The sequence below is a fragment of the Formica exsecta genome, unplaced genomic scaffold (assembly GCF_003651465.1).
Source record: "Formica exsecta isolate Colony F162 unplaced genomic scaffold, ASM365146v1 scaffold393, whole genome shotgun sequence".
In the NCBI taxonomy this organism is placed as follows: domain Eukaryota; kingdom Metazoa; phylum Arthropoda; class Insecta; order Hymenoptera; family Formicidae; genus Formica; species Formica exsecta.
The window spans coordinates 277,575-291,955 of record NW_021851167.1 but is presented as its reverse complement, the minus strand read 5'-3'; the positions used below and the strand labels follow the sequence as shown (position 1 = coordinate 291,955).

The 14,381-nt window shown below is 37.5% G+C and overlaps 3 protein-coding genes across 9 annotated transcripts in view; 1 reads left to right on the top strand and 2 right to left on the bottom strand.

The window, feature by feature from the left end:
• The window catches only part of LOC115239652 (palmitoyltransferase ZDHHC18-like), an 18,740-nt gene extending 12,246 nt beyond the window's left edge, over positions 1-6,494 (bottom strand). Inside the window, exons 1-8 of one of the 2 annotated variants that reach the window (XM_029814281.1) lie at positions 5,881-6,494; positions 5,471-5,631; positions 5,116-5,274; positions 4,772-4,909; positions 4,511-4,665; positions 4,307-4,424; positions 4,051-4,163; positions 3,816-3,918 (exon numbers count right to left, since the gene is read on the bottom strand). In XM_029814281.1, coding sequence (XP_029670141.1) covers positions 3,816-3,918; positions 4,051-4,163; positions 4,307-4,424; positions 4,511-4,665; positions 4,772-4,909; positions 5,116-5,274; positions 5,471-5,631; positions 5,881-6,230 — 1,297 coding nt within the window. In that variant the 5' untranslated portion in view covers positions 6,231-6,494. Of the gene's footprint in view, positions 1-2,519; positions 3,919-4,050; positions 4,164-4,306; positions 4,425-4,510; positions 4,666-4,771; positions 4,910-5,115; positions 5,275-5,470; positions 5,632-5,880 lie in introns of those variants that run through there. The other variant, XM_029814280.1, reaches the window with a different exon arrangement.
• A 38-nt stretch (positions 6,495-6,532) lies between these two features.
• LOC115239654 (zinc finger protein 615) lies at positions 6,533-12,878 on the top strand. Of its 6 annotated transcripts, XM_029814289.1 has the most exons (7): positions 7,215-7,580; positions 7,906-7,989; positions 10,198-10,439; positions 10,528-11,052; positions 11,155-11,262; positions 11,351-11,515; positions 11,598-12,878. In XM_029814289.1, the coding sequence occupies exons 3-7, from the start codon at positions 10,203-10,205 to the stop codon at positions 11,982-11,984; spliced, it is 1,422 nt and encodes a 473-aa protein (XP_029670149.1). In that variant the 5' UTR covers positions 7,215-7,580; positions 7,906-7,989; positions 10,198-10,202; the 3' UTR covers positions 11,985-12,878. The 6 variants fall into 6 exon arrangements, with proteins under 6 accessions (XP_029670146.1, XP_029670149.1, XP_029670150.1 ...); XM_029814286.1 differs by lacking the exons at positions 7,215-7,580; positions 7,906-7,989 and adding an exon at positions 6,533-7,204; XM_029814290.1 differs by lacking the exons at positions 7,215-7,580; positions 7,906-7,989 and adding an exon at positions 7,996-8,322.
• A 65-nt stretch (positions 12,879-12,943) lies between these two features.
• LOC115239660 (proliferating cell nuclear antigen) overlaps positions 12,944-14,381 on the bottom strand; it is a 2,859-nt gene continuing 1,421 nt past the window's right edge. Inside the window, exon 5 of the mRNA XM_029814300.1 lies at positions 12,944-13,702. Within this exon, the coding sequence (XP_029670160.1) occupies positions 13,449-13,702 (254 nt within the window). The 3' untranslated portion in view covers positions 12,944-13,448. The remainder of the gene's footprint in view (positions 13,703-14,381) is intronic.

The following is a 14,381-nucleotide window of genomic DNA, read 5'->3' as shown; positions in this document are numbered from 1 at the left end:
TATACATATGTGTGTGTATATTTCTCTAAATATATAAATTATTATTCTACATTAATTATTTATATTTAATAAGAATAACGACTAATATAAATATTTTCAGTTTCTATTTTAAATACAATATTTTTTCTCCATATATGACACATATGTTAAGAAATTGCGTAGGGCCAGGTAAGCCCTAGATTCAAGCGTTTTTATAATGCTAGAATAACGTTAACCGCACGCAACCGCGATGTTTATTCTATATAGTCGCAATGGAATGGAAAGTTGAGAAAATGGATTACCGCCACTTCCGGCCCAGAACACTGATCTATACAAAGAGACTCTCACTCGTAGTCGTGACCATCGTTCGTGGTCGCGCACGGACCATCGCCACGTCACTCGATTCTGACCTCAAAAGTCGTTCGATAATTCTAGCCACGATTAACGTAGCCGGATTATCTGAGCAATCTTATCATGCATAATATATCGCTGTTTGCAAGTATACAATTCTTCCAGATGATTTCGTAATCATTGGGCTCATTCTTACTAGACAAGAAAGGGAAGATACATCGAGAATGAGCCGCTAATGTATTAACCCAATTTATAAATCGAAATCTAGAGATCTAAACGAGATCCATAAATAAACAAAATTTATTTAAAAACTGTTAATATTACTCACTTCTTGCAAGCAAAGATTGCTTCTTTTCCTTGTTAAATTCAATAATTAAATTGCTTTCGATTGCTAAGATTTTTAAAATCAAAGTAATAAGATAAGTGTACATGTTACTTTCCATTATTAATTTATTTACGATGAGTTGAATATTTTTATCAGAAACAAGTAATTAAATTTATAGATTCCAAGAAAGATTAAAAAAATAATCAAATTGATTTGCAAATCAAGATTTATATAATATCTCATTACAAGTGATAGTGTTTATTTATTTTTGCCTTAATGACAGAAATGCATTAATATATTCATTAAGCAGTATTAAGTGCAACGGCAACCAAAAACATAAAATCTAAAATGATATGTTTTCTTTTATCGATTGCTTTTATTTGTAGAATATGTATGTTGCATTTTTTTTAGTTGTGTTAATGTTTGTTAGTAGAAAGCAAGATCTTCCAAGAAAGAAGATGAAATCGTTACGATTCTGATAGAAAGACTTATATAAAGCCTTCGCAAAGTAATTCAAGGGTTTTAAAAGCACAACTTGTGTGACCCTGTCGAGCTGCCTTGTCGCAATTGCTTCTCAAACCTGTCATCAACTCACTTTCCGCAAGTGACCCATATTTTACTGTCCGGTTTTCGTTTTATTCTGGTGCACTTTTATCGTTTTACTCCAAACTCGCTCGGTCAGGATTTCTCAAATGTGCTCTCTGAATCTTATCTAAGAAATCCTATATCCTACTTCTCACCGAGTAAATTGCTCTCATTTGCAAATTTAACATTTTTTACGTTTTTTCGTAGTTATAAATATTTTTTAATAATATAAATGGTTAAATCTTAGTTGTCGTTTAAAATAATTCGAGAGATAAAGAAATAAGATGTAATGAGAAAATTTATATATGTAAAGAGGAAACTGCATATACGTAGAAAGTTAAAGATCGAAAAAGCGAGAGAATTAACAAATTTGAAAAAGGACTGGAAAACAAAAAGCCAAAGATGTTGCAAGTTATATAATAGTAATCAAATGAGAAAGGAAGAGCGATTTTAAGTCAATATCTTTTATTCAAAACCATGTACGTGAAGCACGGTAATCAATTGTCGACATTGGCATAATTCCAAGTAGTGTTGCGATTCTAACTGGTTCTCTTGATGAATGACAGAATCAGTTCTTACTGACACGTTTATCTTCTTTAATAATATATTAACATGATATGTTTGAACATTTCCTTCTTAGCGTCAAGATGCGAAGGATGATATCTGAGGATTTATTAGTACACTTCGTTTCAATGCGTGTTTTGCTCAATAATACTTTTACTTTGATCAAGATATTAACAAAGTGACAGATACATTATTCGCAACACACAAAAGCTGTGATAACATCTTACATTTAAAGATATCCTGTGTTATGCACTGCATAACTATACATACTTAAACAATATAACTAATAAAGCTATCTACATCGATAAGATTTATCAGCGATGGTTATATAATTAATATTGATAGCGTATTTACAAATGAATATGTTAATAAGTTTACATAAGTGCGTAGAATATTATTTGTAATACTGTAACACTTTACAAATATTCTTAAGCTTTTGATATTATTTAGTTAGTTGAAGTTTTATTAATTACAAAAAAACTTATATATATATATATATATATATATATATATATATACACACACACAGACTCACAGAAATACATTTATACCTAAAGAAAAAAGAATTTTGTTTTTACAATATAAATTCAATATTGAAAAAAAATGAATGTTAAAAATATATATCTTTGCATATATATATTGCATTTTTATCCGTCTTTATAATCAATGAAAGCTATCCAATTAAGCATAATTTATGTGAGAAAAATAAAAAAAATTTTTAACCGAGAATATATTGAATGCAGAGAATAATACAATATAACAAATTTAAAAAGAACTTATTTTTCATACAATATATAAATTATAATTACAAAAAAGATGTTTTATGGAAAAAAAAAAAAAAGAATTGCATCTTAAGTAAATACAACTGCTACACATCTTATATTTCTTATAACTTCACTTATATATCATCATATATATAACTATAATATAGATATTTTACTTTCAAAATAAAAATCTATATATAACGCAAAACGGTATTTTCAAAAAATAAATAGATCTCTTTTTGCAACAATTAATTTCAACTGCTTGACATTTGTATATATAATTCTTTTTTTTCAATTCCCAATTAAATCAAGAACAACCATATAATTTATATATACAAATTAGAGCACTTCTTTAGTGCGAGAATTTGAGAATAGGACGAATCATATTAAAGCTTTTTAATATTACGAATCTACAATTTCTTTGGTAAGAGAATGTAATAATTACATGATTTGTATCGTTTTTTCTTTTTTCTCTCTATAACCAAATCGTATATTTAAAAAAATGCATTATTATTGGTTTATATATAACAAACGTTAAATATCCTCGTTATCACTCAGTGAACTCATAATGAAACGTCGATTCAACAGATCTTCTTCGGTACTATCACTCGGACATAACGAGTTCTCGGTATATGATAAATCGTTGGTTAGTGGTCCAGAGCCAAATCTATTGACGACGAGTCCGATCGCGGTCTGCCCGATAATCGGAATGCCACCCGTACCTAATATACGCGCCGGCAAAATATTCTTCGATATTGGATATTTTAAACTGTGCTCGGTACACCTCAAATTATTATATTTAAGCATATGCGAGGATTGCGCGATTCGCAACGGGTCCTCGGAATAACATTGCGGAAATTTTTGCAGATCGGTATAACCGTTCTTCTCGCTTATCTGGTAACGTAGGGGATCCTCGGAGTATCTCTGAGGATACTTTTGAAGATCAATGTCGTATTTCTGATCCCCTATGCACTGATCATATATGAGATTGTTATCCGAGCATCTATGATATTCCTCTCTACATCTGTGAGGATACTTTTGTAAACTCTCTTCGCATCTACACGGATACTTCTGAAATTCTGGATTTAATCGGTCTATCTCAGTGTTATATTTAATATGTTTCATAGAATCCTGAGAGCAATGTTGCGTCGGATATGGCGGCACATAAGTGTCGTTGATATATTGGCGCGGATATTTTGGAAGATCCTCGGGGCAACGCGTAGGATGCCTCAAGAGGGTCAACTCACCGTTTATTGACTCTATTCTCGGAGAATGTTGACCGCTGATTAAATTGTTCATCGAGCCCGTAAAATCCGTGGTAGGACTTGTTTGAACCGTTGTACCATTTGACTGTTGTAATGTACAAGAAAAAAAAAAGATGAAGAATTAATATCATATATGTTGCTTATTAAATATCTATTGCACTATTTATTTGATACTAGCATACAAAATAGACTAATAAATACGCTTAATCGTAATTACCTGAGGCTGTACGATCTTGGCAGTACCATACGTCTTATTATTAGTGATCATATTATCATCACCAATTGATTCGTGTTCTGCGCGATATTCGGGTGTGACTATTCCTCTTCGATCTGAAAAGATATGATTTGAGAATGAATGAAACCGATATAAAATAACAGAATACAACAATGATAGATGTATAATTTTTTTTTGATTCCATAAATTGCATGTTTGCAAATATATTAAGCTTTTAATATGTAAGAAGGGATCTTACCGATTAAGCTAGGTGGAGCTGGTCCACATAGAACATAAAAAAAATTTCCACAGATATTTCCTTGACTATAGGGATTAAAATTGTCCTGACCTCTCCTATTCGTGAATGATCCCTTAATCTATTGTGGGATAACAGCCAAAAAAAGATACAAAAGAATTGAAAAAAAGTTGCTTATTTATACATAATTTTGTCAAACCTACTTACATCTTCGTTAGTTGTTTGATTACTGCTAGTTAAATACGTGTGAAAGCCAGCAAGACCTAAAATGCTCCAAACAGAGAAGAAACATACGACTCCGACAATAACGCTGCTCGGAGATAACTTGACAGCTTCTAAAAACGGCTTGTTATCCTTTGTAACTACAATCATTATAAAAAAAATAAGATAAATATAAAATATTGCGTTTTACTTTTTCTAAAATATTTATTTCTATTCATTTAGCAATTCAGAAATTAAAGCACTTACGCATAATTAGATGCGTGACTGCGCATATAAATATAAAGACACAAAGAAATGCTAGGGACACTATAAAAGCATAGAAATATCTATAATTTCTTCTGCCTACGCAATTACCGACCCATGGGCAATGATGATCAAATCTCTCTGCAAAAATAGTTATCTTTAAAATCATGTCTGATATTCGTGATCAATTATCAGTGATTGCTATACAATATCAATCCTGATATATATCTGATAATACAAAAAGAAAAGAGAAAACAAATATTGCAGATATCTTTACACGTATAATCTATTTTTTGATAAATGATCTACATTTTAATAAAATAACACAATAAGATATACACACATACCTACACAATTGTCGCATAAGCTACAATGAGAGGCCCTTGGTGGCCTAAATATTTTACATGTGAAACAATATTTTAGTTTTACTGGTTGTCCTCTAATCAAGACTTCTTTTGTTCTAGGAGGAGGTCTGTATGTTTTAGAGTTGCCATTGTTTGGTACTTCTACAGCCCAGCATGAAAAATATTTTAATTTAGTATTTAATAAATTTACATGTAGGTATAATATAAACAATTTTTTTCATTATTTCTACATTTAAATATTAATGGCATTATAAATGGCATTATAATGGCATTATATCTAAATGAAATGATTTAACTATCTATAAATATCACAACACACACAATTATATTTATATACCGATTTGTTTTTCAATATAAGCTGCTTCGTCAGGTGTTGCTCTCGGAATTACTCCAGGATCGCTGAAGCTTGTGCGGAACAAAGCAGACATTACAAATATGAATAGCAAAGCTCCTATTACTGGTATTGCTGGTGTTACGTGTAGTGCCAAATACGGACAACTAGAAAAGAAGATAATTTTATTTTGCTAATGCATAGAAAAGCATTAATCTTCTTGCCAATAGATTCAATCTCACAAACTATCTCAAGACACATTATTCTTGTCTCGCATTTCTTCTCTTTCAGAGAAGATTAAAGTATGCAAGATGTTGTAACAATTTATCTCTATCTGATCCTATATTGATTCTCTATTTTTGAAGAAAGTATATAATATATATAATATAATATAAATTTATATATCATGCGCTTACTCAAAACCGAAGAATAATCCACTTGTTCCGACGATGAGGCACACTGTGACATAGAATACTCCGGTTTGCGGTGCCATCATCACTCGGCCGTCGCAACAAAAGCGATTTCTGCCCGGAAATAGCTCCCATTTTCTCGTGATGTGAGGCATCTTGCTCGTGGCTAGAGTTCCTCTCACGTATTGCCATATATGAACGTAGAAATCACAGTTACGGATCGCTGGCGATTTATCAAAATCGTACAATCGTGTCTCTTTGACGTTCCTGCACGAGAATTTGGACAAACATATTTCATCTTGCCTGCTCCGTCTGGTCCCCGAGTCGAAACACGCTGCGGGAGCCAACAGCAACATCCATATATCTATTCACCACTTTACGCGGAATCCGCCTGTTGAGCTCACTGTCTACGACGTCGGGGAATCGAGCCAGGAGGACGAAGTGATAAGAACCCGACTTAACCTAATTTTATCGTACTCTATAAAATAGAGAGGAGTCCTCAACCGAGTATTCTCGCGTAGAGACCAACACACGAGATAATATTTTTTTCTTTCTACTTAGACTCGGCGAATTTTACGAATCGGCGCGATCTGTCATCGTCCGTCTCGGAGGCCACCGACTCCGATATTCTCGCGTAGAGACCAACACACGAGATAATATTTTTTTCTTTCTACTTAGACTCGGCGAATTTTACGAATCGGCGCGATCTGTCCGTCTCGGAGGCTACCGACTCCGACCAGAGAGTGCACCGAAAGGATCATAATCGCAAAGGAAGGACCTTCCGTCTATCAAAATTGGGTCAACGAAGCCACTCACGAATCGCACGCGAACACCATCGGCCGTATCAATTAAGTCCGCGACACCGAGTCACGTTCCCGAGAATCGCATCCTTCCTCTCAGATCGTCCTCGACATCATCGTCGTCGCGACGAAGCTCCGACCGACGGCAATAATACGCATATTTACGAAACACACGGACTGTTGTGAAGCCTGTCGCACGACGTGTTCGCTCGCGAAGCGCCCTCGCGCAGCTCACGCGAAAACGCCACGTGACTCGTCACCACGTGACTCGAGCGATCGCGATTCAAACCGCGCATACCTTCATCCTGCGGATCGATCATCGTCGATCATCGGAATTTCTCTGTCCCGCGGTGATCAGCGCGGACTGTCAAGCTTTTTTTACGACGATACCTCGCACGATTTCGAGTTTGAGGAGATCGTAGCGTCGAAGAGCGAAGAGAAAATTATACAGATGCAACGCGAGACGGAGAATTCGACGACGCCGAACCACGCGTCGTGTCCTAACCGCCTCCTCGTTGTAGCACCGGCAGGTAAAAAGGCGTCTCGATAAGCGGGCGTCGCGAGATTGATTATTTAAACGGCAGGGAGGGTCGCGCGAGCGCGACTTATCGCCCCCGTTGCAAAATGGGTCGTCGACGCAATGCGGTACGTCGCCGCGCACGGCACACGCACGCACACACACACATACACGTAGCATTACGTGTGCATGTGACCGAGGAAATCCTGAAAATCGAACAATCCCACTACCGGCGCCATCTTCGGGCACGAATGACATCTTCGATCGCGTTCAATCTCCACGAAGTTGTCGGAATGACAAAGCCCGAAAGGATCCATAGATCCCTCGGCGCGTTGTCGCGTGACATTAGAGTGACATAAGAGTGTAATTGTTGATTCCATCACAAACACGTAGGTATATTAAGGTTATTATTATGTATATAAAGTAAAGTCAAATCTGCAAAAAAAAAAAAAAAAAATTATTCAAACTCGACTATGGTGGATATTGCCGGCATCATTATTCAGCGACGTAAAAACGCGCTCTTTGATAACTAAATTAACATTACCAATTTTGTAATGTGCTTTATCGCTTTTACCACATATATATCAATGCGCGTGCAAATTTTGCGTTAGAGCTTACTATAAGAATATTATAAACCGTTTGAAAAATCAATCAAAGAGACGCGGCAAATGTCATAATGAGAAAACGACTAATTTTCTTGATGAAATCTTCTAGACGTCCCGTGTACAAACTCACAAACGGGAGAAAGAAAGCGCCTTCCGATCCTTCGTCTGGACAGGATAGATCATCGAGCGGCAGGTGATCGATACCTCGCGACATTTCGCCGCTCCGAAAATCCTCTACGTTCTCCTTCTACAGAAGAAGAGCTTTCGAATAAGGAAACCGCCGGTCGACGTAGCGGGATATCAACAGGCATATCAAGAAGTCGGCGGACGCGATCGCATCGGATCGCAGCGTCCGCAAAGTCGGCCTCCCTCTCGACGCGACCCTCGACGGGTCTCTCGAGTCGAGTCGTATCTACGATCGAAGATACAGAGAACCGAAGCGGCGGCGGCGGCGAGGGTCGCCTCGACGAAGGGGTAGGGTCGCGAGAAGGGTATCCCGGCGGGTGTGGGGAGGATAGGAAGAGAGGTAGGGAACTGGCGGTTCGGGGAGAGGAGAGAGGGAATCGTCGGGAGGGTGCATGAATCGTCGTGGAGCGAGCGGGCGGATGGACGTACGGACGCAAACGCTGAAATCAGCTCGGGCGATCGATGCGATAAATGGATGCGTGCGATTGGTAGCCGGGAAAATCGATGATGAACAGGGGGGCATACCCTACCCTCTACCTCTACCTCTCTAGCCGGCGAAAGCCGGCGAGCCACGGCCGCGCCGTGCCGCACCGCACCGCACCGCACCGCACCGCACCGTACACGGCGCGCGGAGAGGATGGAGCAAAGACCGAAATATCGATTTTTAGGCCCCTACGCGGCGGTTCGTTCGATGCTCGTATCTGCCCCGTGCCCCGTCCTGTCCGCGCCAAGCGCCTTTCAAAACACCGACGACGCGCGCGAGATACGCCGCGCTCGTGCACGCAGTGCTCGTCTTCGTCGACGTCCTGGTCCTACGTCTTGTTCACGGATTGATTTATCGTCGCGTGTAAATCGCGCGTTCAAGTAGATCACGTCGGAGTGAATCCTGCCAATCATTACCAGTGTGCGCCGATGTTTTCAGGTAAATCGCGATTCAACGGCAAAAACGAGACGTCTGGCCAGAACAAGAGAGAGAGAGAGAGAGAGAGAGAGAGAGAGAGAGAGAAAGAGAAAGAGAGAGAGAGAGGGGAAAAGCGATCGAGGGCTCGTCGCGACGCATTCTCTCGCGCTCTTCTCCCCGTGGATGATTCACGAGCGAGCGATAATATCAATGCGGTTCTTCCTCGGTGTCAAGACGCGCGACGGAGTGTTTCCGGTGTAATCCGCATATATATATATATATATACACGTACACGCGACGTAATAAACACGCGACCCCCGACCTCGGTATCGAGAGGGTGCGAATGAAGGGTGTCGTGTCGGATCGCCGGATTCGCGGTAAAGGACAGGGCGGTCAACCCCGATGCCTGCGCATCCTGATTGAGTTTGCAAATTCGATTAACGCGCGGCGAGGTATGGAGATCGGGGAATAATCTCGCGGTAGCGAGAGTGACACCGCGCGCGAGTTTATCACGTTGCGCGACTTATCGGCCTGCATTGATCTGTATACGGGCGGCGACGACGACGACGACGAGATCGTCGCAAACGTGATCAAGGAGACAACTCGACAGTTCCGCTCGAGTCGTGAGTGAAGGATTTAAACGATCTCACCACCTCGAATAATATTGTAGTCGTTCTCGAGAAAGTATTTGTCATATCTCTTTGTATCGATTTTTCAAACGATTTGTACAATTTTGAAGTAGCACGAGTGTGCCGACGTCAAGTTTACGCGATTACTGCGATATAGTCGCAGTGGAAAGATAACGTGAAGATAGAAGGTGACAGGAAGTTTTTTATCTTCGTGGATCACGCGGCGAAGGATCATTCGCTAGATCGTGACGTGACGCTCTTCGCTTGCGAGATCGGACGTGAGGGATCATGGCGACGTAGCCTCTCTTTCTAAACCGCCTTTGCAGATAATCATCCGGAGTTGTTTAATCGCGACGATAGATCGATATAGATAACAATACGCAAGATGCTGACGAAAAACAGATTCCATGTGATGCCATATCCTGCCAAATAATATAATTTGATCGGTTTATCAATAAGAGATTACATCGCCACGCAACAGGCTCATAAACGCATTACAGTTCTCTGCAATTGTACATATATACGTCATTTCTCCGATTTTTATTCTATATCAAAATTGTATCGATTAGATAAATTAATTGGAGGAATTTGCATTTAGCGCTAAATACGCGATATCGAATGGCAATGTTATCTTCTTGTATTTTCACACCTATCTAATCCGAGATCGCGCTTTTGTCTAATATAGAAAAGATGGCAATCGCCGCTTCGGAGAATTATCAGCTCAAGTGGCACAGCTACGGAGCGCATCTGCATAGCTCCGTCGCGACGCTGCTTCATTCGGAGTCCTTTGCGGATGTTCTACTTGCCACGTCCTGCGGCCGACACGTGGCGGCTCATCGGTTCGTCCTTGCGGCCTGCTCGTCGTACCTAAGTCACATTTTCCAGACGTGTCACTTCGGCGCGAACACCAATGCTCCGATAATCGTGGTTGGTATAATGAAAATTTATCGGATCTTTTACCGCGTCATTTTTCTTACTCGTTACAAAATCGATGATATCATTCTGTACTTTTCAGGTACTGCCTACAGAGATTGGATACCGTACGCTAAAAATCTTGATACAGTACATGTATAGCGGCGAAGCCACTGTAACGAATGATCAGCTGGAAGGAGTCTTGAAAGCCGGCGATATATTGCGTGTGCGTGGATTATGGAGATCGAACACCGGTAGCAGCAAGAAAGAAAACATACAGTCGAACAATCAGAAAATCGAACGCGACAAGCGGGAATCGTCGCAGCTGACCGGGCAGATACAGAAGATCAAATTGGTACAACCGACCACCGAGAAAATAGTCGAGAACGCGCAACAGGCTACGGCATGCCAAAATAATGTACAACCCTCGAAGCCGGTCGAGAGGAAGAGCACAGAGAAGATCATCGAAGAAAAGACCAACGAATCCGACGCCAAAAAGGTTTTAGAGGAAAATAAAAATAATGAGCAAAATAAAAACAAGGAGAATCTCGAGACGAACAGCAAGAAAAAGAAGACCGTTAACAGCGATGTCGAATCGAATAAGTCGAAGAGCGAAGGTGGCGAAAACGTGAGGCAGCATTTTTTTTATAGATTTGGTTGTAATAATATAATAAAAAAGACGTTCATAGAAAATCTAACGTTCTTCTTGTTTTTCTTTTTTTTTTTTTAGACGGAGCTAAATCTGGAACTGTTAGTGAAGGATGAGCCGATTGATTGGGAAGAGACGATCGATCCGTCGGAATCACTTACGATAGACCACGAAATCGATATCAAACCAGTGAGTTAAAATAAAACTACTAAATTACTTACTCTTTTTATAACGAAGAGACGAGAAACAATAACAATTCCTATTATTCCCTTTGCAGGAGATTGTGCATAGCGCGGACGAAGACGGAGATATGGAAGAAGAGGAATATACACCATTGACGTGCGATATGTGTAGTCAAACGTTTAACAGACCGTCAGACTGGGTGAGACATATAGAATTCACGCACGCTGACATGACTGAAAATCGAAGAAAGAAACGAAAGGTATTTCGATTTCCTTAAACGTGATGTGATTCGCATAGATATAATAATATCACAGAAATTTTGTGAAACGTGACGATTTCAGGACGACGTGAACGATGACAGCAAGGACTTCCCACCTCTGAAATGCGATCTATGCGGCAACATGTATTCTACGCCGCAGGAATGGGTACGTCACATACAGACGGAGCACACGGAGGAGCAGCTGGCCTTGATGAACAATTCGGCACCCCCTAAGCCGAAGAGGGTGCACAATCATCAAAAATTATGTAACATATGTCAAAAGGAATTCCCGAGCCATGCCTCGATGGTCATCCACCAGCGAACGCATACGGGCGAAAAGCCTTTCCTCTGTTCCTACTGCAAAAAAGGCTTCAATGTAAAGAGCAATCTATTGAGGCATTTAAGAACTTTGCATGACAAATACGTACATCCCAGCTTATACGGGAGTAATGGTAGCACGAACGCTTAAAGGCCCTTTACATTCCTTTCCGAAACATATACATATATATATATATATATATATATAAATATATATATTTCTGTTTTGCATGGCGTCTCAGTCGTGGAGAAACTATACAGCATCTTATCTATGTTCAATATTATGTCTACCTAGACTGAACGCGTATCTATATAACATATAAAAGGATGCCAAATCGGAGCGTGATGTGACAAGGAACTAGTAGAGTCGAGATCTGTGTTGTAATCTCCACTGAAAAAGCATAACTGAGCGCATTTTAAAAATTCCCAATGCATATTGGAGAGAAATCTATAATACAAACTATTTTTTCTAAAAAGGGTAGAATTATCGCGTTCTTTATAATATAATAATCTTCTTTTTAATCGTGTATAAAAAATATATAATAGAACTCCTCTCTCGTTAAATAATTTTTGATTGAGTTAAAATGTTAAACAAGAAAGCAATATCAGGGCTTTAATACCAAAGAGGCTGATTAATATTGCCAAAACTCTCATTTTGTTGTGTTTTTAACTGTTGCTCTTCTTTTCCTCTAATGTAGTGCACGCATAAAAAAGTTATTTATTTAAAAAGAAACTTTTTTTGTTTAAGTACAAGAAGAATAAATGTGTGCTGAATGATTTTACTACTTATAAAGATCTGTCGATCGAGGAGTGCTTGCGTGTAAAATAATTCTATAGTATAAATCGATATTTAACAATTAATCATTAATTTAATTATTTAGAGTAATTATACGAGAAATCCAAATTATGTAAGATTTAACTATACTTCTAGGCTATTCCATCCATGATAGCCCTTTTATTCCCTCAGCTCGTAAGTTAATTATGTATTTTTATATTAAAATAGCTTATACACACAAACGTATAAGAAATAAGATTAAGCAAAACTTGGAATTTCGATCTAGGCTAGGATATATAAGAATATAAAACATATAATATTTAAAATTTATCAAATTTTTTGGAGATATATTGAGTTCTTCTTACATATAAAAAGAAAAAAAAACAATGCGATATTATCAAAATACTGTCACAGTTTCTGGAACAGTAACAATGTGAATATTGATTAAGAAGATGACACCATTTTGCTATATTAATCATTATTGTGTCACTCTACTATGAATTTTAGTGTCAATTCTGCATTACGCTAGCACTGTGACAAGCCAAATAACTTTTAAATGTAAAATTCAAATAATATATTACCTTAAAAGTACTTCTAACTTTGCGTTACTTGTACCTCAATATTAATAACAGAATATTTAATTTTCTCTCCATTATTAAAATATATGTATGGTATTGTCCCTTTATTAGAATTAACGTGTCAAGCCGATTAATCTTTTTCTATTGAAATAAATATGATAAGTATGTAAGAAAATTACTAGGACACATTTTCCAAAGCAATAAGTAACTTAATACGGTACTGATAATTATAGTTCAATGTATACGAATTTTATTTCTTATTTTAATTTTCCTCCTCATCGTCGATCTTGGGCGCCAGGTAATACCTGATGTGTCCAATATCACCAATTTTATATTCGCATACTAAAGGCACATCATCGGACATAGACAGTTGAACTTGATTGCAAAGAGGACCAGCCTTCACAAAACTGTTTAAATAACGACAAGAAAATGTTAACTTTACTGGTTCCTGCATGTTAACTATTACTGCTTCCTCTTCTTTATCAGCATCTGCAGTTTGTGCTAATTTGATATTGGCTGCAAAAAAATAGAAAAAAGAAACATGTATAAGTTAGGTCATAATATAAATAAAATTTAATAATGGTTTAAACTTAATTCTATTGTGAGAATATAACAGTGATTCTGACAGAAAACTATTCAAGAATAGAGAACTAACATTATTTTTTTATCAATAATATCTCTCTCAACCAATCTCAATAGCTTTTATGAATCATAGTTATGTTCACATGATAAAGTTCAGTTCAAATCATTAAAAATTTGAACTTTATTTATCATGATCTCTGTATCTTTTAGTTTAAAATATAAAAGAAGTAAGACTATTTATGAGATGCAACATCTGTGTCACAATTATAAACATTATCAACAAAATTTTTAACTTTAGTCTTGAGTATCTCTCTGTATAAATGTATTTACAAAACTTATTCTATACAGTTTCATTTTTTATATATACACACACACACAAACACAATATTTCGATAATCAAATATCTAATAATAAAAATATTCGTAATAAGAATAAAATATAAACAAGTATAATTTTTGCTCTCAAACAAATAGAAAGATACGCATTTCAAATATGTTTTCAGTCAACAATGTTATAAATTGAAATCAATTCCTGCAATCAACTTTAATCTGTCGTTATGTATAGGTAAAGTACATGGAAAGTTTCAACATTAGGGAAAATATTGATAACACAG

Excerpts from the sequence above, each read along its gene's own strand:
- LOC115239654 (XM_029814286.1), top strand. The coding sequence starts at position 7,126 with ATGCAACGCGAGACGGAGAATTCGACGACGCCGAACCACGCGTCGTGT. Across the intron at positions 11,263-11,350 it reads ACGAAATCGATATCAAACCA|GAGATTGTGCATAGCGCGGA; the intron begins GTGAGTTAAAAT and ends TTCCCTTTGCAG. Across the intron at positions 11,516-11,597 it reads ATCGAAGAAAGAAACGAAAG|GACGACGTGAACGATGACAG; the intron begins GTATTTCGATTT and ends TGACGATTTCAG.